This window comes from Oncorhynchus gorbuscha, linkage group LG19 (assembly GCF_021184085.1).
Source record: "Oncorhynchus gorbuscha isolate QuinsamMale2020 ecotype Even-year linkage group LG19, OgorEven_v1.0, whole genome shotgun sequence".
Lineage (NCBI taxonomy): Eukaryota > Metazoa > Chordata > Actinopteri > Salmoniformes > Salmonidae > Oncorhynchus > Oncorhynchus gorbuscha.
In genome coordinates, this window is record NC_060191.1 from 36,892,678 (window position 1) to 36,917,126 (window position 24,449).

Here is a 24,449-nt window from a genome sequence, read left to right on the forward strand (position 1 = left end):
AAATGCAAGAGAATGTTGGTTATCACTGCATTGTCGGAACTAGAAGCACAAGCATTTCGCTACACTCGCATTAACATCTGCTAACCATGTGTATGTGACAAATAAAATTTGATTTGATTTGATTTGAATGGGCATAATGAATTATTCTAGCCCAGGCACAATTTAGACGTTGGCCTCTAGATGGCAGCACTGTATGTGCAAAGTTTTAGAGTGATCCAGTGAACTCTTGCATATCTATTCAAAATGTTGTATCAAGACTGCTCAAATGTGCCTAATTGGTTTATTCATACATTTTCAAGTTCATAATTGTGCTCTCTCCTCAAACAATAGCATGGTATTATTTCACTGTAATAGCTACTGTAAATTGGACAGTACTGTTAGATTAACAAGAATTTACGCTTTCTACACACAGATATGTCTATGTACTGGGATTTTTGTTTGTTTCTTATAACCTCATGCTAATCACATTAGCCTACGTTAGCTCAACCGTCCCGTGGAACATAAGGCTTTCACAAGAAAGCGCCACTGCTGCTGATATTTAGATTTTTGGGGGGATGTTTTTCCATGACAGGCCACTGCCCTTCATCTCATCTCCACAGTTCTTCACCAGGTTTCCTTTGGGTTACCAAAAACAGTGACAAGTTCTGATGAAAGAAGAGAGAACTCAGTTAGCCACTCCATTTTAAACATAAACAGTAAATAATATAGCAATTTAAATACACGACATGGTGATGTGGTCATTGACACTTTGCTTCTTGAAAGTCCAATATCGTGAAAACGTGACAGCAAAACATGTTAGGACTGTAAGAGTGGACTAAGGAAAAAAATATGAAAATATGTTTTTTGAGTGGAGTTTCCCTTTAAAGGCCCAGCGCAGTCAAAAATGTGATTTCCTGTGTTTTATATACATTTCCACACTATGAGGTTGGAATACTACTGCGAAATTGTAAAATATAATTTCTTCCCGTTTCTTCCTGTTTTGATGGGGTGGAGTTTTGGCCTGCCTGGTGACATCACCAGGACGTAAATTAGTCATTAGACCAATAAGAAAGAAAGTTTCAAACCTCTGTCAATAACACCTAGTTTTCAGTCTCCCCTCCCCACTCAGACACTCCTAGACAGTCCTGGCAAAATTCCTGCTTGAGAAATTGCTCTTTGCTAAGAAGCATTTTTTTTTTACCACTTTAATTGAAACCAATCACAGTAAGGTATTTAATTGTTACCCAAAAATGATTTGATATTGAGAAGTTGGATTCAAACCACTGCTGGGACCCCCATCTGAGTCTCTCCAAAGAATGCATTGGCATACATTGTAAATAAACATTTGTGAATTTGTCAAACTTAAATAAACACTGATAACCAAATTCAACCCATACCTTCTCAGTACAATTGACCACACCCCTAATATTTACTCTCTAAAATGGTTGCCCTCATTCAAGTAATGGACTTGTACATCAACAACACATACTCTACATTTGACATTCAGTTGAAAGCTCTCACCTGAAGTGGTCTAAGGCATGATTTGTTTACCACTAATTAGGGTCCCAGGGAAAACACTGACCTAAGTTTGGTTCCTACCCTGTTACATTATTTTCAAGGTGCAGAAAAAGGCCACACTTATTGACATCCGGTACACAAACTAACTTGGGAGGTGCCTCTGGTATTTGGTTGGGATTCACAGGAATAACACAAAAGGACAACTCAGAAAGAGACCTCCAGCCATGACTAGTGTGTTGACTGATGGTCTAAAACAGCATTTCACTGCGAAGCCTGTATATCCTCTTGGTCTATAAAACCAAGACATTGCAAATAGCTGAGCCAGAGACGGAAGACAAAGCGAGATATCCCACTCCCTCATTTTTTCTGTTTCAATGGAAGTCAATGAACTAAGTAGACCAGACCCAGATGCTATCGCGTTGGTGTCTATGGGAGAGACACCTTTTAAGAAGACAGGAACTGACATTTTTTTGCAGGGATACGGCCTGAGTGAACTATCTTCATTTATCCACCATCTTTGTCTGAGCTATGGTGATGACCTAGGCCACTTCCTCTTTTGTGATCCTGTGGTGCGTGTCCGTGAGGGGAAGTGAGCAGAGCAGGAAGAGGAAGTGAAACTAAGGCAATGGGGTCTGTGAGCGCCAGGCTGGCACCAACTGGACAGGGCTCAGAGGATCATTAACCGCCACCATACTGACCAATCATGTGATGGGATGTGACAGGAAGTAGCAAAATATACATATATGGCTAAAAGTCAGAGCCCGGGTGTTGCTTTAGTACCAGTCGTGCTTTACCCAAAGGTGAATTCCATTGGTGGAGCGTATGTACTGTTATAAAGGGGAACTGTGCGACTCTAGAGCACATACAAAAGTGTTGGGTTGTGAGTAATTTCAACATGATATATTCTTTCAACATGCTTTACTAAAATAGTTACCTTTTAGATATTTAAATAATTTCAGAATGTGCCATAAACAGATCAAGAGATAACAGAAATACTATCCATATGCAAAAATCCCCATAAATCAAAAACATACCCATGTGGGCATGTAAAGTTCACTGAACCACAACCAGCTGTAAGCAAATTATCATATATCAATTATATATACACAACAGTAAGTGTATGCTTTGCATTGGTGAACATGTAAATGCTGATCCCTAGATGCAGTTGATTTTCTCTTTTAGGCCCAAGGCACAGCAAAATCAGTAGCAGTGTAGATCAGACTAAACAAGCCTTTACTGACCTCTGGTGGCGAACATCCTTACTATTTTATGTGCAAAGAAGAACAAAATTAATGTTTAAAAAGTACAGTGAAATGCCTTTCTTGCAAGCTCCGAACACAACAATGTAGTAATCAATATCAATGCAGCACTAAAAATAACACAGACATGCTGAGAACAGTGGAAAATAGCCTTGACTAAAAATATAACAGGTGAAGCTCTTCCATGGCTTGGAAATATACAGACGTTTCAGCTCACTTTCTGAGCACGTCAATAGGGTGCCAAGTAACGTTACAAGCAATTGTGACCAGGAGGCTTTTCCCGCAATGAAACACCACAAGTAAAGTAGCAGTAACAGAAAATAACTTTTCCCAGCAACAACAACAAAAAACAGCAGCATCCACAAGGATACACCAGGCCTTTCAGGGTGAGCCACTGGAAAACTTTCTGTATTAATTAACGTTTAGACCTTTCCCCCCAGCCCTTCTTAGTGCTGAGAGGCATGGACACATTAACCTCTCCTCCCTCTAAAATATATTCCTTTCTATCCAGGAGCATATGTTTGACCCGTGAAGGTAGCCATCTGCTCCGTCCACCAGATGATCCGTGGCTGTGTGAGAATGCGCCCGTCTTTGTACAAACTCACTGGGCTCGACGTGGGAGAATCACCCGTCCAACAATGGAGAACAGGCAACATTTTTAACCCATTCCCGGCCACGCCTTCCTCAATGGAAGCCACCCCATCCCATTGTCACGCTGACAAGGGAATGATGAACTATCAGTTTCTCATTACTGAACCGCGAACCACTAACGGTGCTGTGGGTTGACTTAAATATGTTATTGTGCTCCGATTCTTTGTCATTGCGATGACAGATGAAGCGCACTGGAGATAGAGGGAAACTGATCAACCTATTAAAGATGGTGAACACTTATTGGGTATCATTCAACATGGTCATTTAAAGTCATTGTCTCAAGGGAGATGGAAGCCTAACTGCTCCTAGAGTAACTCAAGTAGAGATTGTGTGTCACTCCGTTTCACATTGAGCAACTATTAGCTTGTCGTCATCTTTAAAAATAGCAGCCCCACAAACGGCACAGCAGTGGTTTGGCCAGGCGTCAGCTGTCATCTGAAGGCATTCAGTTTTGTTGCTATGCAGGGAGTGAGCAGAGGGGTGTAAAGATTAGGGATGAAACAAAAGCCATCTTATCTTCATATGAAATCTGATCCGCTTGGCCACCCTATACACACAAACTCCCCACACACTCTGAATAACAAAAGGACTAACTATAGAAGAGTAGTCCCATTACAGTAGCCAACAGATAAATCTGTGGGTCGTGTTTCTACTGAGCTGCTTTACATTGAAACAAGTTCCAAATAAAATCAGTGTAGCTGTGTTCTAACAAGGTTAGAGCGACAGGATGCTGTCGGCATACAAACCAAAAGTTTCTCAGTGTGCTATACACAAGTTATTTGGTGCGACTCAGCAGAATTTGAAGAGGCTGATGTTCATTTGGGGATTTGGTCGATATTATGCAAAAACAACAACAGCTCCATGACAAATTCAGTCTTTGTAAATGTAGTGCTGCATTTCACAGAAGCCACTATTGTGGGCAGATTCCCCCAACCACCTTGAAGGCAGAGGAAATACATTAATTGTAAGATTAAACAATGTTTAAAAAAAAGTTTATTTCCAGTACAACAACAAAAATATATTAAACTTGATACAAACTCAAAAAGTTCTATAAATACATTAAAATAAATTAAACTTAATTTACTAAAGATTCTCCATTATCACTAAACAAGCTTGAAACATGTTGGTCAAAAAGGTATTTAAATACAAAAAAAAAGCACCCACTCTCAGAACCAACTACCAAAACATTTCAGATACAAACCATCTACCATTAGATCGCCCCAAGGACTTCTAGAAAGACACTACGATTCAATCTACTGAACCAGGTGCCGTTTAGGTCCAACTCAATAGAATCAGATTCCAACGGCAACCCAGTTGAATCATATCACTTTGCCATGCACATGTATTTTTCTGCTCATCGGGGGATTACGTGCAGAGTCTACCACACAAGGGACATACACTTTCGGTGCGTCTTCAGAACGTCTTCATACAACTTCAAACATTTGCAGAGATTACAGAAACAAGTGAGAAAACAATTATTCATTCTCACAAGCCACCTTGCTAAGTAAAGTTAAGAAACCAATTTAAGCTTTGATCTAAAATAGAGAAGAAAAAAAATCCAAGGTCCCCCTGCAACTAACAATGAAAATTGCAGTTTCCAACAACAACATAAAAAATAAAAGAAACTGTAAAAGTTTACAGGCACTGAAGTCATTTAAAAAAAACTAGTGGGTTTTTGGAAAGGTCCATTTCTTAAGCCCAGTCAGAAGAACAGTGTACAATAAAGAAACAAATATCACAATAGTCAACCAACATTCATAGGGGTAAATCTAACTTGGCAGAGATGCATTGTGTCCTTGTCTTTGGCTTTTTTTTTTTTTTTTACATTCTAAGATTCATGAATTGCTTCTCAAACTGTCATTGACATGACTAGTTCACTTCTTACAACTGCAGGAATGGAGGACTTCCATGGGCAATAACATTGATTACACAATTTCTCTCTCTCCAAAATAGTCAGTGCAATGCAACTCTGGCACCTTGCCTTGTTGTCAACTTGTACCTCAAAATTGTACAGCTTAATTTCGTTTGAGCTTAACTGAAGCACATTTCTGCGTCAAGCATCTGCCCGTAAAAATACATTAGGTACACAATAGTATGCTGTCATGGTTCTAAAAAAAAAAAAAAAAAAAAAAAAAGACGCAAGTCCTACCTAGAGGAAAAAGCTAGTGCCGCTGCAGAACTCGCTGCTGAAGCCCTCGTCAGGCACTGAGAGCTGGCTGAAGATAGGCAGCCGCCGACCAGACCCATCTGGACCAGAGGAGTCAGACCCACTGAGGCTGCTGGCTGAGCTGCCACACCCACCCTCGTGGTCAGACAGGGAGGTATAGGAGAGGCTCCTGGCCCTGAGAGCAGGCCCACAGGGGGGACTCTGGCTCGGCTGCAGGCTGCAGCCCTCTGATAAGGTACAGGGGTTCTGGGAAGGCACAGGGGACAGCCCACAGAGGGAACAGCCTGAGTCAGGAGAGGGAAGAAACTGAGACTGGAGTTCATGGGCCGGCTCAAAGACACAGCCCACCTCAGAGAAGGTGTGGGAGAGCAGGTCGGTTATGTCAGATGAGGTGGGAGGGGAGACTGAAGGCACAAGGAGGAAGGGGTGGGGGAGGGAGTGCTCCAGGGGCTGTGTAGGGGCGGAGGGGAAACCTCCGAAGCTGAAGCTCTGCCTAAGTAGAGGGGGTCGCCTGGTTCGGGGGGTTTGAGGACCAGGCCCAGGTCTGGCAGGACCAGGGCCCAGGTCGTCCTCATTGTTATGAACAAAGTGGCAGCGGATGCCGTAAGGACAGAAGCCAATGGTGTGGAAGGTGCGACACGGCTCAGTCTTGTACCTGGGGTGTCTGTTGAGGTCACGCATCTCATCAAAGCCGTGGGCAAACTGGCACTTCCCCCCGTACTTACAGATGCCACTCTCAGCAAAGGTGCGGCAGAGTTCAGTCTTATAGCGTGAGGAGGTGGGAGACCCAGAGACAGGGCCACCAGTAGGGGAGGCTGGGGGCTGTTTAGGCTCTGTAGAGGCCCAGCCCAGGGTGCACGTGCTGGGCTCCACCATGCTGACCGAGCGCTCAGCCCAGAATGACATCTTCAATCTTGATGGGAGTGAGGCCTCTGTGTTCTGCCCCCAGTGGCTGGAGGTCATGGTTGCACTTTCTGTGGAGTGAGTAGAGAGGGCAGAGCTAGATGCAGAGAGGGAACATGGGGTCCAGGGCTTATTGTAACCAACAGGTCTCACTGGGAATGTTGACTGCTTGGATGCGTCCCGGAGGTCCAGGCTCAGAAGCTGCTGAATAGACAGTAAGAAAAAGGGGAGAAAAAACAACAACTTATACATACATCTACATTTTCAAAACAAAAAGATGACTAGTTTTCTTTAGACAACAAACCATGTTAAGCCAAGAACAGCATCTCATGTTAACTTCATCTGGAGGACCCACTTCTACATACAAACAATGACAGGAAATAGCAAAAAACCAAGGGAAACTTAGCACAGTCAATCAACTGAGACTGTTCTATTCTGTCCAAAGGCCTAACATGAGCATGATAAACTTGGCAAGGATTACACTTTATACTTATTGATTATACTTACATTAGCGAATTAAAATTCTCAGTTTTGCTATTACCTCTAGCTAGTTGCTTGGATTCAGTTAGCAGAATATCGTTACTATAGCTAGCTAATACCATTTTGAAGCGCGCACAAAAAGTAGTTGAAATGCACGTTGGTTAATCTACACATGGATAAAATCGGCACTCCACGTTTAGCTTGTGCACTGAAAGCTTCAATTGTATGTTGGAAACGAATGTTTAGTTGAAGAGCAATCGAGCTAGTGTTAACCAACAATAGTTTGAGTCATTTCTAGTGAAACAAGTTCTTAACGCACGTCAATTAATGACAAGATGCAATTTCTTAGCGTCACTAGCAGTTGCACGACTATATGCATAGATTATGTTAGAAAATATGGCAGACAATTTGCGTCTAACATAGCTAGCTAACATGATATCACGAACCCAAAAGATACCACACCACTAGCTGAGGACTGAACTTGCAAAATGAAAACAAATGGCTCCATATTGCAGTTCCAAAATGCATCATTGCAAATTCACTCACTACCGGTATTCATTCGAAATCGACTGGTTGGCAAGTTGAACTAATTTAGGTATATAGCGAAACTATGGATATAGAATGCAGGATTTTGAGAATTTACAAGGCATCCGTTGATTTGTGCAACATAGACTTGCTAACTAAGTAGCTATTTTTAATGGTATAAAAATCATCAAAATTACCTTGCACATAACCTCTTCCAAATCAAGAAATGTATTAAGCGCGTATGGCATTTTCTTGAGATGGGGTTCCATCGTGGACACACGGGGAAGTATGTTCGCTCCAGTTGTCAAACTTTTCTAAGTTTCCTGTACGAACTGCAAATCGTGTGTTGGTCCACGTGTGGTTTTAACTCTACTCTGTATACGATAGCCACACCCCCCCGCACCAACTCTCATCCCTCTGTATGGCCCACCGTGCAGCCGAGTAGTTGGATGCATACCAGTCAGGCAATACAGCACAACACAACAACAAATAACATTTTGATGAACATCAATATTGGACAACATAACATTTCTCCCGTACAATCCATTTTGGATTTTGAGTGAATACGTTTCTCAAAAGACGCCAGATATATGTTGCAGTTTGATGAAGCCAGAAGCCACAAGCACATCATTATTCACGGTCGAATTGGACAAGATGATGAAGTTGGTGCGCTTTTCTCCTCACATAAATATCAATGAGCAGATGATAGGATGCAATAGCAATGTAGCAATTCAAACCAATGTCAGTGCATTGCAATGAGCAACAGAACCTCATGTAAAATATCAGCATTCTGCATACCATCCAAGAACACATGTAATGAATCCAAACACGAAGTTGTGTCCATAACCTGCTCATTCAAATGCATGGCCACATTGGCCAGCATGGCAATGCTTTTTAAACCGTCAGTCAGTTAAAAACAAATTCTTATTTAAAATGACAGCCTACCCCGGCCAAACCTGGACTACGCTGGGCCAATTGTGCACCGCCCTATGAAACTCCCAATCACGGCCGGATGTGATACAGCTTGGATTCAAACCAGGGACTTTAGTAACGCCTCTTGCACTGAGATGCAGTGCCTTAGACCCCTGCGCCACTCAGAAGCCCATGCTATAGTCACAAACCTTCTCACTTGTGGAGTCTGTAGCCTACATGTTTAACGTATGGAAATCTCATACTACACATCAATATATAGTTTCATCCTCAAGGCTCACCCAATTAAAACATCAAACCCGTTGTGAGTGTGTGTCCATATGGAGGAGGATCTTGAAGTACCTTGATGTCATGATCACGGGGGAGTTATGGTCCTGGTCAGATAAACGAGTGTTGGCTAGACCAGGCAGAGCCCACCAGTAGCATCAGCCACTGGAGCTCAAACATACAGAGACGACAGGCCTCCTGGAAAAAGGCCTTTGATTTCAGAGGTGGAAGGTGTTGAATGTTTTCACCCCAGGCCAGGGATACAGACATTAAAGCCAATGATGCCTGGAGGTGACGGAAGGCAGGCAGGGGTGACGTAGCGTGAGTGGAGATGGTCCTGGGGATGTTTGGCAGACATATAGTTTATGATCTTGGATGTTCAACACTAAGAAACTGTTGCAAGATCCTATCAATTGCAGTCTTATCCCATTGTCCCAATCTCTCTTAGTATGTAGTCAGTGACAACTTGTTAGTTCACATTATGGTCCCCTTTTGCTATACTGAGCATCGCACCTTGTTGAGGGAAAGGAGAACAGACTGAGGAGGAGGAATAGAGGGTAGACAGAGGGTTAAGTTAGGCCAAAGGGGCTTTTGGAGACACAAGGGCACTTGTGAACAAGCTGACTTAGGTCTTATGTCCATGCACTTAAGGTCTTTCAGTAACATAACTTGAGCACAGGACAATGCCGAAAGAAAAGCTTTGTTTTGGTTTTGCCCAAAGCTCAATGGTTTGTGCCCTCTCGAAACAGCAGCACATTTTAATCAAAGGTCCTCTTTGTGAGATGAAGGAAACTATAGCAGAGTTCAAAACAGGCTCCTCTATCCCCCCCAGTATCAATTGTAAAAACAATTTGAAAGAAAACCAAAAATGAATGTCACAACAATTAAGAAATTAAGCCTCATTACCATAATTTAATGTAATGCTTTATTAAAGTGGTATTAAAGATTTTTGGTACGTTATCAATGTCTATTGTGATGTGCCCTGGTAAGACGAAGAAGAACGACTGTTTTCAAATTCTGGAGCCAAACGCAAAGAATAGGAAACGGAAGAAAATTGTGATTCTGCAATATTTTAACCGTTCAAAAATGAAGTTGCTGTTCTATAATCACAGTGAAATAACCCATGACTCTGGTTTCCATTAAAAGAGGACCGAAAAACATAGGGCTTAAGGGAACAGCCCTGACCACTGTGCTAGCTGTCGAATAGATTATGTGGACCATGACAAATGCAAACACCTCACAGACAAGACCTCCAAACCGTCTGGTCTAAAGACCATTTGAGTGTGGTAAACATCAATCTGTGAGTATAAGCGGAGCATTAAGGGCTTCTATGTTTGATGCAATGTTGTCCAAAAGCAGGGGGAGTGGGTGAGTTTTGTGTGGCTAGGAAGAGAAGGCCGGGAGAAGAGGTGGATGTGCATCCTTGCCTCTTTTAGGTCAGCTTGGTTAATAGGGCTTTAGTGCATAATGAGTAAGATGTTTTGGGGCTAACAATGCCTTCCTCCCCCATTGAAGATGTGAAGGGGAGTGGTTTGACTGGAAGGGACTGGGGGAAGGGTATGGTGTGATTGTTTAGGGGGAAGAGTGTCAGGAGGCACTGATGAGCCCAGTCCCAAAACTCTTCTCCTGAGTGATGGTGGTGTGTGTGTGTGTGTGTGTGTGTGTGTGTGTGTGTGTGTGTGTGTGTGTGTGTGTGTGTGTGTGTGTGTGTGTGTGTGTGTGTGAGAGAGAGCATACCTGTGGGATGTGATTAGGGTTTGGCCGTCATTGTAAATAAGAACGTGTTCTTCACTGACTTGCCTAGTTAGATAAAGGTTAAATAAAACATATTTCAAGTGTAATACCCACCAATACACATGATTCATCTACTCTAAAAATAATTTCCACTGTTGTGATGCAAAATGGCCAGTTTTTTTTCTCTTTATAAACTGGGAAGTTTGGGTCATGGATGCTGATTGGCTGACAGCCGTGGTATATCAGACATTATAAACTGGGTGGTTCGAACCCTGAATGCTGATTGGCTGAAAGCCATGTTATACCACAGCAATATACCACGGCTAAAGGCTATATCTAGGCACTCCACATTGCATCGTGCTTAAGAACAGCCCTTAGCTGTGGTGTATTGACCATATCCAATTTGTAAGTCGCTCTGGATAAGAGCGTCTGCTAAATGACTTAAATGTAAATGTAATATACCACAACCCCTCGGTCCTTATTGCTTAAATATATCACAGGTATGACGCAAAGCTACTTGTTTACTGTTGTAATTATGTTGTTAACCAGTTTATAATAGAAAAAAGGCACCTCTGGGATTTCTGGTATATAGCCAATATACCATGGCTAAGGGCTGTTCTTAGGCACAACGCACCACGGAGTGCCTGGATACAGCCCTTAGTCGTGGTATATTGACTGAGGGACTGTCATGTCCAACTTAATTGGTACAGAATATTCAAGATTTCCAGGAACATACTTATGCAATAAGGCCTGAGGGGGTATAGTAGATAGCCAATACACCACTCTGCGGTGCATCGTGCATAAGAACAGCCCTTAGCCATGGTATATTGGCCATATACCATACCCCCTCGGGCCTTATTACTTAAGTATGTTTCTGGAAATCTTGAATATTCTGTATCAAGTATGTTGGACATAACAGTCCCTCAACCAGTTCTATACTCTGGCAGCTCTATCTAGTGCGTCCCTAGGCCTTTTGATGAGTCTCCTTCATATTGTTCTGTGTGGCCTATTTCAAGTCGTAGTCCTACTTCATTGCTAATGAGACAAACAACAACAGTCTGGGCCTGGAATCAGAGGCGCACCACCTGTAGCCTACTCTTTCAGGCTCCCATGATCTTCGGCTCTGGGCCATTTGCACACAGCCCTGTGACAGCGAGTCGCCCCGTTTGTTTGTCCTCTCCAATGCAAATCTGTTGTGATTTCATTTGCAGGTGATGAACCCCACTGCGTGTTATTACGTGTCACACACACTGATGTCCACTGTTTGATACCATACATCTGTGCCTGAACACCGGAGAGCCAGCTTGTGCTCAGGTAGCCAAAGCGATAGTTCAAATACTGTAGCATAATGCTGTGAGTGAACAGTGGTTTCTATGTCGGATTGGGTAAAAATACTGTAAATGGCTATGCCAAAGATTTGATGATAACCAACTGTAGTATTTTATGGATTGTAATGTTAGCGGGGTGTCTAAAGACCTTCTTCTGTAAGAGAGTAGTGCGCAGCGTTAACCATGGATAGTGTTAACTGCCAGAGAGATCCTGAGGGGATGCCAATAGCAGGTGATACACCTCTACTTAAGACAAGCCAAAACAACCTCTCATCCTGAGGGGAGGTATTCACTCTGTCAGGACAGAATGACAGGTAAAAACCCTCCCCACCACAACCTCTCTTGCCAAGGTGTTGGTGTGTGTTTGTGTCTATGTTTGGGAGCATGAGAGTGTATGACACTGAACAGGCTGAGGGGATATGGGTGGGTGGGAGGGTGGTGGTGGTGGTGGTGGTGGGGGGGGGTGTACTTTAATCAGCCCCAGCCCTGGAGCAGAGAGGAGTCTGGTTACCCCGACACAAACAAACGGCTCGACCGACAGATCGGGTCTCCAGAAAACCACAACCATATACAAGATAATGAACGTTTGGCAATACTCCAAAGTTTGCCCAGGGGTTATGGATGAGTTATCAAGAATCACTCTGGTTTGTTGTTAGAGGATGTGCCATCCAGTGCAGGCAATGAGATAAAACACAAGGGAGGATGGAGGAAGATTGATTTCTGATGGTCCTTCTCACTGGATTTGTTTAGCCAGATATAATTGCAAAACCACATGAGGCATTTGGGCCTTAAACTACTCAGCATGCTCTCTTCACAAACGTGGAGTTTTTGAAAGAGCATTAGGGAATGGCAGGTCATGGTGAGGGGTCCAAATGGCATGTACTTGGCAACTCGATCCAAGGGGTCAGCTCGGTTGTTAAAGGCCTAGTATAGCAAAAGGACCAGAAAGGGCATGAAACACGTTTCCCACAATGCATTGGAACAAACACACAATCTGCAGTAATGTCAGGAAAATGTATAAATATCTAATAGAGTATGATTTCAGAGCAACGTTTTAATCAAGTGATGCTTTTTAGATCACTGAAAATCATTTAGTGACAATACTGACCTGACCTCTTCATTTTTGTGGACATTTTCATTTACTCGTGAAGAGTCAGTATATCATTTGAGCCTTGGCTTTAATATGTTGACATACACCAGCTGCAACAACCTAGCCACAAACCCCTTACTCATGGGAGAATGGAGGTAGAGTGAGAGTGGAAAAATCTTTTCTTTTAATCTTTGGATATGAGAGGGGAGACAGTGCTTTTCTTCATTTCTCAGAGGGCCTGTTTTCTATTTTCCACAGGAAGGCCCTTGTGTTCCACACGCCGTCCGCTCTGTCCCGCTCCCCGCCGGGGGCCCTATCTTACCTCACATCAGGCAGATACGCTTTCAAAGGCTGCCCCTGCTGGCCCCCTTTATGGCCACTATTTAATGGCCATTCAAAAGCATGGAAATGTGGGTGCATAATGGGAGATGGGAGAGGGGAGGAAAGGGTGGAGGGAAATGTTTTTTTTTTTAAACACGTCCTGTTGTACAAAACCCCATTGAACGAGGCTTGAGGGTGCTGCATTGCTATGCCGGTGAGGGATTTTCTGAAGGCCCCGGGAGTTATTTGGACGCTGCTGAACATCTGCTCGCAGTGAACAAGCCCCCTCCCCCTCCCCTCCCCTCCCCCTCTCTTTCAGTCTCCCGCTCCTTCCCTTTCACCACGGCCGTCCAATCATAACAAACTTTAGGGCTTGCTCTAATTAGGGCTGGCCTCCCGGCTGAGGAGCGACTGGCTGTGCATGCCTGAGCACAGCGATTGTGATTATCCGTCACGTGAACAAACAGTCCACCTCCACCACCACTGCTCTGTAGAGGGGCTCCTCTTCTAAAGGAAATAATCCAGCTACAGTACCGTGCTGAGGCTCATGCTCAATGAGGGAAATAGATGGTATAGAATTGTAAAGAAATGGTATAGAACAAAAGTTGTTAATGACTCTAAATGTACAGAAACTGTCAAAATAAAGGAAACATTTCGAGTAAATGAGGGATGCAAAGTATATTGAAAGCAGGTGCTTCCACACAGGTGTGGTTCCAGAGTCAATTAGGGAAAGGGGGTACCTGGTACCTAGTCAGATGCACAACTGATATGCATTCAAGCGAAATTTGTCTTCCGCATTTAACCCAACCCCACTGAATCAGAGGTGCAATTAACATCCCATCATGCTTAGGGTCATGCATAAAAATGCCTAGTTGCCCATTATTTTGGCTTCCATGGCTAGAAGAAGAAATGTCAGAGACTTTGAAAGAGGGGTCTCAAAGAAGCATAGTGGGGTTAAAGGGTGCGTGTGTGTCAGTTTAGTCACCAGATCTCAACCCAATTGGACACCTATGGGAGATTCTGGAGCGGCGCCTGAGACACCGTTTTCCACCACCATCAACAAAATAACAAGTGATGTCATTTCTTGTTGGAGAATGGCGTCACATCCCTCCAGTAGAGTTCCAGACACTTGTAGAATCTATGCCAAGGTGCAATGAAGCTGTTCTGGCGGCCCACGGTGGCCTAAAGCCCTATTAAGACATTTTATGTTTGTTTTTCCTTTGTTTTGGCAGTTACCTGTATTCACTTCTGAAGGATATGGGGTTGTATCAAATAAAATGCCGTTTTTTTTTTTGTAAAAGTAGCTAGTTGGGCATCTTGGATTTTTCCTCTCTCTCTTTTTTGTAGGAATATAATCAATACGGATTAGATGGTTTGCAAAGATTTGTTTACCATAAAATGTTCATCAATTTCCGTTGTGATAAGGTATTAGTATGAGTCCTGAAATGGAATACTATTACTGCCAGTCAACCGGAAAGAATGCCGGATGTACCGATGGAATGTATGAGATATAGATATGCAAGTTAATCCTAAACGGCAGGGACACCATTTTTGTGCGTTTCCCCATCACCCATCGCTCCCAATTGTAAAGCTTTTCTAAAACTACCTCTTAGTGCTTGGTATTGTTTTGGAATATAATGTCCTTCCACGGGGGAGCAAAATAGCTTGGCTGGTTCAGAGTGGAAATGGATGGGGGAGAAACCCAGGTTAGAGTGATATGACATTTCAGAGTTCCCTGTTATCGGTACAATCACATGGGGGCTGGGGCAGGAATCCGATGTCACACTGCCATGAGAGAACACAAACTGTTCTTTCATAAAGACATTTGACCATTTATTATAGTAATTAGTGAGAGAGACAGAGTGAGTTATATTTCGTTATCTGCATCTCAGACCGAAGGAATTTCCTTGTTAGTATTTCAGCACTTTTCCGCAAAGCACCACAGTTTTGTATTCCGTCAGCATTACTTTCCCGCAATAACAATTTCTAAAGAAGCCTACATACAAAATGTATGGCTGAGGGGATGCTTAGAAAAAGAGACAGATCCCCTCCCCCACAATCCTGTGTTGCTCTACCCCCAGCACTACGTAGGTCACCAATTTGAACAACTCCAAAATCTAAAACAGTCCCACACCTCACCCTCTCTTTAGGCTCTGTTGTTTGTTCCTCCTTAAGGCCACTTGACAAATAATCTGGTTACTGGGCTGATTTGTGAATCCTGAGGGTATGGACAGAGAGGCGGATGGGGAGGAGGGAGGCGGTGGAGGGGGAGGTGTGCGCTCCACCCAAACCTCCAGCCAACCCCCAGGCAGAGGTAAGGCAGATGGGCTCTCGGTCAGAACATGTTGAGATGATTAGGCATCAACAGGCCGCTAGCTGGCTAACCATTTCCCAACTTCCAGGTTTCTGCCAGGCCTTCATGAAAATCACGGTTTTATGTGTCTGTTTGAGTCGATGTTTGTTTCAGTTGCTTTATTGGCCTACTGTTGTTGAGATTGTTGTTTGGTTCCGTATCCCCTCACTGTTAAAGCCAAGCAAGGCTGACCCTATGGGAAAAAAAATAGTTTTATAGGAGCCGCACGTATTGTTGGACAAATTTCATGTTGTTTCATGTTGGTGAGTATGTCATGATATGCTTAATTTCCCAAAGCATAATGTGAAGTGTTGCTACTGAAGGGTTGTAATATTGCTTTCACAAAGGAAAGTCAATAGTTGTTCAAACTTTCCATTGACACTCAAAAACAGATGGTTCGATTGTATTCTATCCTCAATTACTCCTAATAACAAACACAGATCGTAATTCGGTCACATATTTTCTATGTTTACCTTCATAACCCAGGATTAATCAGTGTGGCCAGAAAGGGGGAAAAAAAACTCACTCGGGTCATGGTAATGAGTTCACCAGTGGATCTTTCTCCTTGCTCACCCTACACTAGAAAAACAGTCAGCCTCCTCTATTCATCTGGGTCCCATTAGTGTTAGCAAAATACACACAGGCTTAATTTAGCCCAACGCAGAGGCCCTGACACCCATCAGGCATGCTCAGCAGGTACCGCACAGGTGGCCTCTTCCCCACCCTTGGACTTCCCCCACCCTGCCATTCCGTTCCTTGAAACAGCAATCCTGTTGATTCAATTAAACACAAAAAAGTGCGGTGGTGCTCCCGCACAAAGGGGCAAAGGTACAAGGCCAGTCATGGAGAGAGATGGAAGGCAAAAAGGCATCCATTAGAGTCAAAGACAGGCAAACAAATGCTCTGTGACTGGGGAGAGGCCAAATGGGTGGAGGTGGGAGGGTTGGGGTAGAGGAGGAGGTAAAGGGGTTGGACAAAGGGGTCATTATTGTTGGGGGGTAGCCCATTGGATCCCAGCAGCGATGACATGGGGTGAGACAGCTGTGAAGGACACGATGGGGGTCGACTGGTCACGAATGCCCGGATTACCACTGACATGACATTTCATTAGGTAAACATTGAAGGATAAGCAAGAGTAACTCTTCTATGGGTTTAGGGGATGTGGCTATCTACTTTCTACTGAGGACTGTGTCAGTTCTGAGATGAGACAGGGAAGGTGTCTGTTGTGCTGCTCTGCAAACAAAACACAAATGACAATGTTGAAGCAAATGAAATGCATACAGCCCTGCGATAACTTTGTATGAGGCAGAGAGAGAAAAAAATGACATATTTGGTGGTTATACACAAATATTTACATTTACATTTACATTTAAGTCATTTAGCAGACGCTCTTATCCAGAGCGACTTACAAATTGGTGCATTCACCTTATGACATCCAGTGGAACAGCCACTTTACAATAGTGCATCTAAATATTTTAAGGGGGGTGAGAAGGATTACTTTATCCTATCCTAAGTATTCCTTAAAGAGGTGGGGTTTCAGGTGTCTCCGGAAGGTGGTGATTGACTCCGCTGTCCTGGCGTCGTGAGGGAGTTTGTTCCACCATTGGGGAGCCAGAGCAGCGAACAGTTTTGACTGGGCTGAGCGGGAACTGTACTTCCTCAGTGGTAGGGAGACGAGCAGGCCAGAGGTGGATGAACGCAGTGCCCTTATTTGGGTGTAGGGCCTGATCAGAGCCTGGAGGTACTGAGGTGCCGTTCCCCTCACAGCTCCGTAGGCAAGCACCATGGTCTTGTAGCGGATGCGAGCTTCAACTGGAAGCCAGTGGAGAGAGCGGAGGAGCGGGGTGACGTGAGAGAACTTGGGAAGGTTGAACACTAGACGGGCTGCGGCGTTCTGGATGAGTTGTAGGGGTTTAATGGCACAGGCAGGGATTCTTTATTCTCGTGATTTAAATCAAACTGTTGATTTTAAAGGTTGAGCAAGCCCACACACCTGCATTTCTACCATGATGAGCTGGTTTGGAAGGTGAGAGGGCAGAACCACCCAATCTCTCCTTTTTAATCTGTCTGCCTAAAGGTTTGATCCCGAGGGCAGCATGTGCCCCGATAGCCCTCATGACCCAGTGAGTACTCTGGTGAGGGGAGGGCCTGTCGCAGTGAACCATGGCCTGTGGAAAATCAATATACTGTAGGTCAGAGCTGGCAAGTTAGGCAACAAATAGAATGAGAATTTAACAAGACACTATAGAATGTTTTCAAGCTGCAGACACACTGAGGCCAGATATAGTATACATTCTGTACATTCTATTACACTAACAGTACTTCAAATCAAATTGTATTTTTCACATGTGCCGAATACAGCAAGTGTAGACTTTCCCATGAAATGCTTACTTACGAGCCCTTTCCCTGCGACGCAGTTAAAAAATAAAATAATTAACAAATAGATATGAAAAGTGACCCAATAAAACAACGAGCCTATTTATAGACTATATATATATTTTTTACCTTTATTTAACCAGGCAAGTCAGTTAAGAACAAATTCTTATTTTCAATGAAAGCCTAGGAACAGTGGGTTAAACTGCCTTGTTCAGGGGCAGAACGGCAGATTTTTACCTTGTCAGCTAGGGATCTGATCTTGCAACCTTTCGGTTACTAGTCCAACGCTCTAACCACTAGGCTACCTGCCGCCCCATATACAAGGAGTACCGGTACAGTCAGTGTACTGGGGTACGAGGTAGTTGGGGCGATTGATTGAGGTAAAATATGTACATGTAGATTTGGTGAGGTGATTAATTAAAGTGCTATGTACATGTACAACACAATCTCACATTCAATTCGTGTTGACAAGTAGGTAGAGGATGAAAAGCAGAAAGTCCAGGTAGCTGTTCATTTACTCTCAACCACTAAGAGCTTTAACGAATGTTATATCGCGTAATGTAGGTATAGTAAATAGTTTTGGTCCCAAGGATTAGACAATTCATTAGGTTGTGGTGGGGAAAGGTGAGGTAGACCGTTTGTTTTGTTATCAGCCTTTGTGTGTCACGAACAGTTAACGACATAGCCTCCTCGAAGCCAGTAATGGCAAACCTCAAAAGTCACCATTGCAAATGCTTTGAGACATCCCTCCCTAACAGCACAGCATACATGCAGGCTAAACTAATTGTGAAGGTTCCAAATGGGCATTCTAATGAAATACCAGTTGGACATAGCTTTCTTAGCCATTGGCATTTGGGGCATTGTCTTCCTGAAGGACAAAAACAAAGGAAAGTGTCTGATTTGTCCAAACAATCCATTAAGTTAGCCCTGAGCTATGTGAAACCCAAAACCCACAAGGTCTGCCGCATTACCTTGGCACCGGAGTCAGGTCAGGGAGGGTGTGTGTGTGTGTGTGTGCGTGACTGCAGTCCGGGAGTTGAGAAAGTGGCGCTTATAAGGTTTATTTGAAAGAAAGGTGCTCTTTAATCCGGGGGATTCTAACGCGACCCCACCCCAGTTCAACGTAAACAAACCCGTGTGGCTCATGACAACGAAGACTACAACTTTATAGTGCGAGAGCTAAGATTCAGGAAAACAATGTCATTCTAAACAACTCTTTTCTGTCAATTCCTAGCAGTGGCACGATTAGCTTTTCAGCTTGTGTAAAGGCAAAACAATCCCATTAGCTTGAGTCGGTTTAGTAGCCTACATGTGACTGGTTGGCCCAAAATGCATCAGGTGATAAAGATTTGTTGTGGGGGAGAAATCAGTGTTGGGATTGGTTAATACTGTTTTAACTGAATTTAGCAATGTAATTCCCAAATAATCTACAGACCAATCTACCCATTTGAATAGCCTGAAGTGATGTCTGACAACACAGGCTTTGGCTGGGCAGGTTTTTGTAACGGCAACAGAACCCTTTGATTAGTGAACTGCCACACTAACCCCAGCCCACACAATCTTTTCCGAAGCTTTTCTCAGGTAACCCCCTCCCCCCCTCTAAGACCTGCCTTCCTATCCCCTTGATAACCTCCTATGGTCTCTGCCTGTCTATTAATCAAGAGAGGGGCTTTATCTGGGGGAAGTGATTAGCCACAAGCTCGTACAAAAAAAAAAAAATGTAAATCCTTTCACTAACGGCAAAAGAGAAAAAAGTTCCCCAGACGTCCTGGTATTGCAGCCAGATTTCCTCTCTCACCCACAAAGAAATGGTCATATCTTCCCTTTTGAGGAAAGAGTGGTAAATTAAAAGTTATTGTTACTTCCCTGGAGATATGGACCCCATACTCACCCACCACCCATTCCCTCATTCCAACCTTCTGGATGATTTATTGGAGAAACAATGGGTGGAAAGTAATTTGGAGAGTGCAAATGGCAAACAGTTTGAGGTAAACCTGGAGCAATGATGTGGGTTATATAGCCCTCTACGCTGCAAACAGGATAACACAGTTAAGCTGTTTGAAGAACAGAAATCTTTCTGCATACCGTAAACTACTCTTGCAAAATTAGCCTCTCTGATGTAGCTTTCAACATTTTGATATGAGTATTTGTTAAATATTTAGTTTATTAATTGAATCAAGATGCAACTCATCTTGTTTTACTGTCAGTATAGTGACTGGAAGAGAAAATCTAAGAAATATCATTAGATACAAATACACTGAATTCAGAGAGATGTGTAATAACATAGCTATGAGCATCAACAAAAAATGTATTCTCTGCATCTCTCTTTTGCCTTGAGCAAAGAGTGGAATCTTGAGAGAACTTGTGACGGCAGCACAAATCAGTAAAGCCTGCAGCTATGGGGCAGTGGGTGTAGGAAGGGGGGCTGCTTTTGTGTCAGAAGTACGTTGTTCACTCATTCACTCCCCAGCTGCAGACGGTTTTCAGGGCTCTGGTTCCCATACTTAGATTAAATCATCCAAATTCTAACGATAAATGAGTGTGTGTGTGTGTGTGTGTGTGAAGAGGTTACTGATGAAGGAGGGGGAGGAGAAAGGAAGGAGAAAAGGAGAATGATGAGGAGAGTGTTTTCTACAGGCTGGGTCTGGGGGAGGGGGGGTGCAGGAGGGGTGGTGGGACAACCAAAGAATCCCCTCTTCCCCTCTTGTAACTTTATTGATTACATTGTGATGCAGGGAAGGCCTGGGAACGCCATGCAGCGCTATGCAGGGCAGCAGCTGGCTCCCTGCCCACTCTTATCCACAAGCTCACTGCTCCAGCACAATCAAGCTCTGGAGACAGAGACCATTTTACTGCAGTTTGGAGAAGAGGATCCTTATGCTGTCAGCCAGATCGTCTCTGTCCCACTGACTTTGGTAAATGTAATGTTTTTTTTGTGTTTTTTTTTGCAATTCATATAATCTTCCCTTAAAAAAAAAAAAATGTTTTCCTTTCACTTCTCCCAGGACTCCCTTTCATGGTCAGAAAAGAAGAGCTCGGTATCAGTGTTGCAAACATTACAGAAGTTAATTCTGAAAATATTACAATGCCATACGGACAATGGAGGGTCACTGTGTATTACACTCGGCTCACTGCCAGCCTCCTAGCTTTCTGCATGTTGAGTCAGTCTAACTTCTACATCACAAGATAGTGTGCCACTTTTTTTCACAGTGGGCATGATTAATATATTGAAGAGTTAAAAAAAAAGATCTTTATTTGGAGGGGGAAAAAAAAACATACAATTAAAGACCATAACAGCTATTAAAGTACAGGTACGCATAATACAACAACCATGGTAGTAAAAATTGCATAGGTCTTTGAACCGGTTTCCTGAAAAAAAAAGAAAAAAACTCTGAAATACATTCACTACAACTCTAGATGGTAGAAATATAAAACAGTAACAGTACACGACACAGGAAGTTTTTTTTATTTTATTTGAGGGAAGAAAGCGCTCCAGCACAGGTGGTTATGCTTGGGGAAACACCCCCCCCCCCCCCAAAAAAAAAAACAACAAATAAAACAGAGAACTGCATCAGAAGGAAAATAAAAGAATGGAAGGACAAGAAATTAAGAGGTGGAACTGTGGAGGATGTTGACTTGAACATACATTCAGACCAGAAGGGGCGTTTGAAGTTGGCCATAGTTAATTCTCTGCTTTAGAATGGAGGAGTAGACACCGCCTCGCTCCAGCCTCTCTTTTTATGGCTTTAGAAAGGAGAAGTGAGACAGCTGGAGATCTGGCTCAGAGCATTTATTTACTTCTCCCTGTGGCAAAGTAAAAGATCTCCACAAAGAGAGCCGGTGAATGGCTCACCCCGGGTAGTCTTGCCCTACGTTCTCCTTTGTGCATCTTAGTTTAAAGCCAAAGCATTCTGTATTTGTTTCTTTCCATCAAAGGGGGAAAAGAAGGCATTTAAGCGAAGGTGCCGGTGTGGCGAGGTGGACTATGTGCTTGGATACGGTGATTTAAGACGCGTTAAGGTGAAGGAATGATCGATCTTTGGCTATGTTGAGGGGAGCAATACAAGTTTTGGTTTTGGAGGTACTGACAAATCCCTTTATCCTAAGAATGCCTTTCCTTAAAAAGGGCAAGGCAAGACATTTCCAAGTAACGTGAACCAAAGCCAAAATCTTACAGAGAATTACGTAACAGATGTGTCAGTCTAATAAAGCTGGTTTTAAGAGAGCACTAATAAACCTGACTTGACTGATATGTCAAAATCAGGAAGAGGACAGGGTCTTTGAAAAGGGTACAAAACCTATCATCAGAGGTAGGGAGAGGTTTCCATGTTGAATATTTAATGGGTTTGTACTGTAAAATATTCTGCTTGATGTCAAAATGAATGAAGCCAAGATCACAAGGGAATGGATATCTGGGACACACTCCAGTCACATAGCCTACATACATCCTCCTTCCTCTTAAAAGTCCCCGGACAAGTAAAAAACTAGAAGAGGATTTATCTAACCTAGGCTAATGCTGTTGCTCTGTATTTAACAATATGCCATTTTGACCATCACAAAGTTTTGTGCCAAATAGATCAATCATGTCCTGTTGGGGCTCCCGAGTGGCGCAGTGTTCTAAGGCACTGCATCTCAGTGCTAGAGGCGCCACTACAGACTCTGGTTCGATTCCAGGCTGTATCACAACCCGGTCGTGATTGGGCGTCCCATATAGCAGCATACAATTGGCCTAGCGCCGTCTGGGTTATGGTTTGGCCGGGGTAGGCCGTCATTGTAAATCATAATTTTTCTATACTGACTAGCCAAAAAAAATGTAAGCACAATTTCATACAAAACAGAGGTTTTGGCTGTAGGTGGCTCTCCCTTTGAAATGTTGAAAGCTGAACACAGAGCCTTTCTAGAGCCTGAGGCACTGATCGTAAACAGAACAGAATTATGCATTTCAATCCATAAAACATTTTCATGGAACAGTAAGAGATGAGGTAAGTTCCTGTTTTCAGGAAGTACCAAACTAGATCAAACAATGTTTTAAAGCGGCAATCAGTAGTTGTAATAATAACAAAGTGTACTCTCAGCCCGTTTTGGTAAAAAGCTGAGGGGATGGGCTGGAGAAATGGAACCACTCTGAAAATCATAGATAAAGCTATGGATGCAAGGACTGACCATAACAAATTATAGTTTTAAGTTAAGGCTATATAGTGTTTGTTTACGTTTACTTTATTTACAAACATTGGGGTAAAATAATCTTATATTTTGGGTTCTGTAAGGGGTACAACAGTTGAACTGTGCTGAGGCATTTATAAATTATACTATATTATTATATATAGGTACATATCATTCACAAGTACAAAAATGTAGCAACTGCAGAGTGCCCCTTTAAAGTATAATTTTGTACAAACATCATCTTCAATCCAGGTCTTAAATGTATTGCTTTTGATGCAGGGTAGGGCAGACAGATCATATCCCAAGATAATAACAGAGTCGACTTGAGAGCTGGATATCACTGCTATAATGTTCAACTGGGCTCTCTTTTCAAAGGTAAATGCACTGACACAATTCACCTGCTTGCTGTCAGAAGAGTATTTTGCAGAGACTACCCTCTAGTGGCAACAATTTTTTTTTTTTTTTGCCCACAACTATGTGTCAACAAAGAGTCAACAAAGAGCCAATGAAACAACATGGGATAAATATGAAAATCACCTTTTTGGTTACTACATGATTTCATGTGTGTTATTTCATAGTTTTGATGTATTTTCACTATTATTCTGCAAGGTAGAAAACAGCAAAAATAAAGAAAAACCCTGGAATGAGTAGGTGTGTTCCAACTGTTGACTGGTGCTGTATATTGAGCATGCCATTTAGGTAACAACATTTCAGTCAGGTAAACTCATACTAAAGTACTTAAAGGTGGAACTTAGGTCAAACTGAAATACAGTACAACTGGGCATATGCAATAGTGAAAACTGTTGTCCTACCTTTCTCTAAGCCTGTGTCCTACTCTGAAGCCCATGCCTTCCAGAGTGAACACACTATCCTGTGGAAAGAAAACATAAATAGTTCGATGTGTATGTCGGGTGGATGTCATGTGTGACGTTACGAGCTTAACCTAACGTTACCTTGTCCATTTCCCCTCTTGAGGCTTGGTCTTTGTAAATATGGGACACCATCTCTAGGTGTAGGAACGCAAAGAGTACGTCGTCGGACATGTCTGAAATTAAAATGTTACTCTTAATACAAAATCCTAGGCAAGGTTCTCTAGCTGAACTGACAAACGAACACAACATGCTTGCTAAATGATCCTGGTACATTGGGGGACAACATCCAGCTAACGTTAGCTAAATTAGTGCTTGATACTGCGGGCAATGCTTTCTTCTAAGTTACAAACTCATTTGCTGTCTATGTGCAATCAACACGATCATATATTGGTAACGCATGTAAATCCAACAGAATACCTACTGTACAGCTCTGGTTTGAGGTATTTTCCCCTAACTTGCCCGCGATGTAAACAAAGCGTTACTTCCTGATTACGGAAACTGCGAAGGAGGCACAACTTTGCTTAGGCGTGTCG

At 43.0% G+C, this 24,449-nt stretch overlaps 1 protein-coding gene across 8 annotated transcripts; it reads right to left on the reverse strand.

Moving 5' to 3' along the window:
- Nucleotides 1-391: 391 nt before the first annotated feature.
- On the reverse strand, nt 392-24,425 carry LOC124005839 (mRNA decay activator protein ZFP36L1-like). 8 transcript variants are annotated; one of them, XM_046315455.1, is made up of 4 exons: nt 24,338-24,425; nt 23,998-24,089; nt 23,857-23,915; nt 4,383-6,678 (listed from the first exon to the last, which is right to left on the reverse strand). In XM_046315455.1, exon 4 carries the CDS (start codon nt 6,535-6,537, stop codon nt 5,557-5,559), a length of 981 nt encoding a protein of 326 aa, XP_046171411.1. In that variant the 5' UTR covers nt 6,538-6,678; nt 23,857-23,915; nt 23,998-24,089; nt 24,338-24,425; the 3' UTR covers nt 4,383-5,556. The 8 variants fall into 8 exon arrangements, with proteins under 8 accessions (XP_046171407.1, XP_046171411.1, XP_046171410.1 ...); XM_046315454.1 differs by having other exon boundaries at nt 4,383-6,681; XM_046315457.1 differs by having other exon boundaries at nt 4,383-6,681; nt 24,334-24,415.
- Nucleotides 24,426-24,449: the final 24 nt, after the last annotated feature.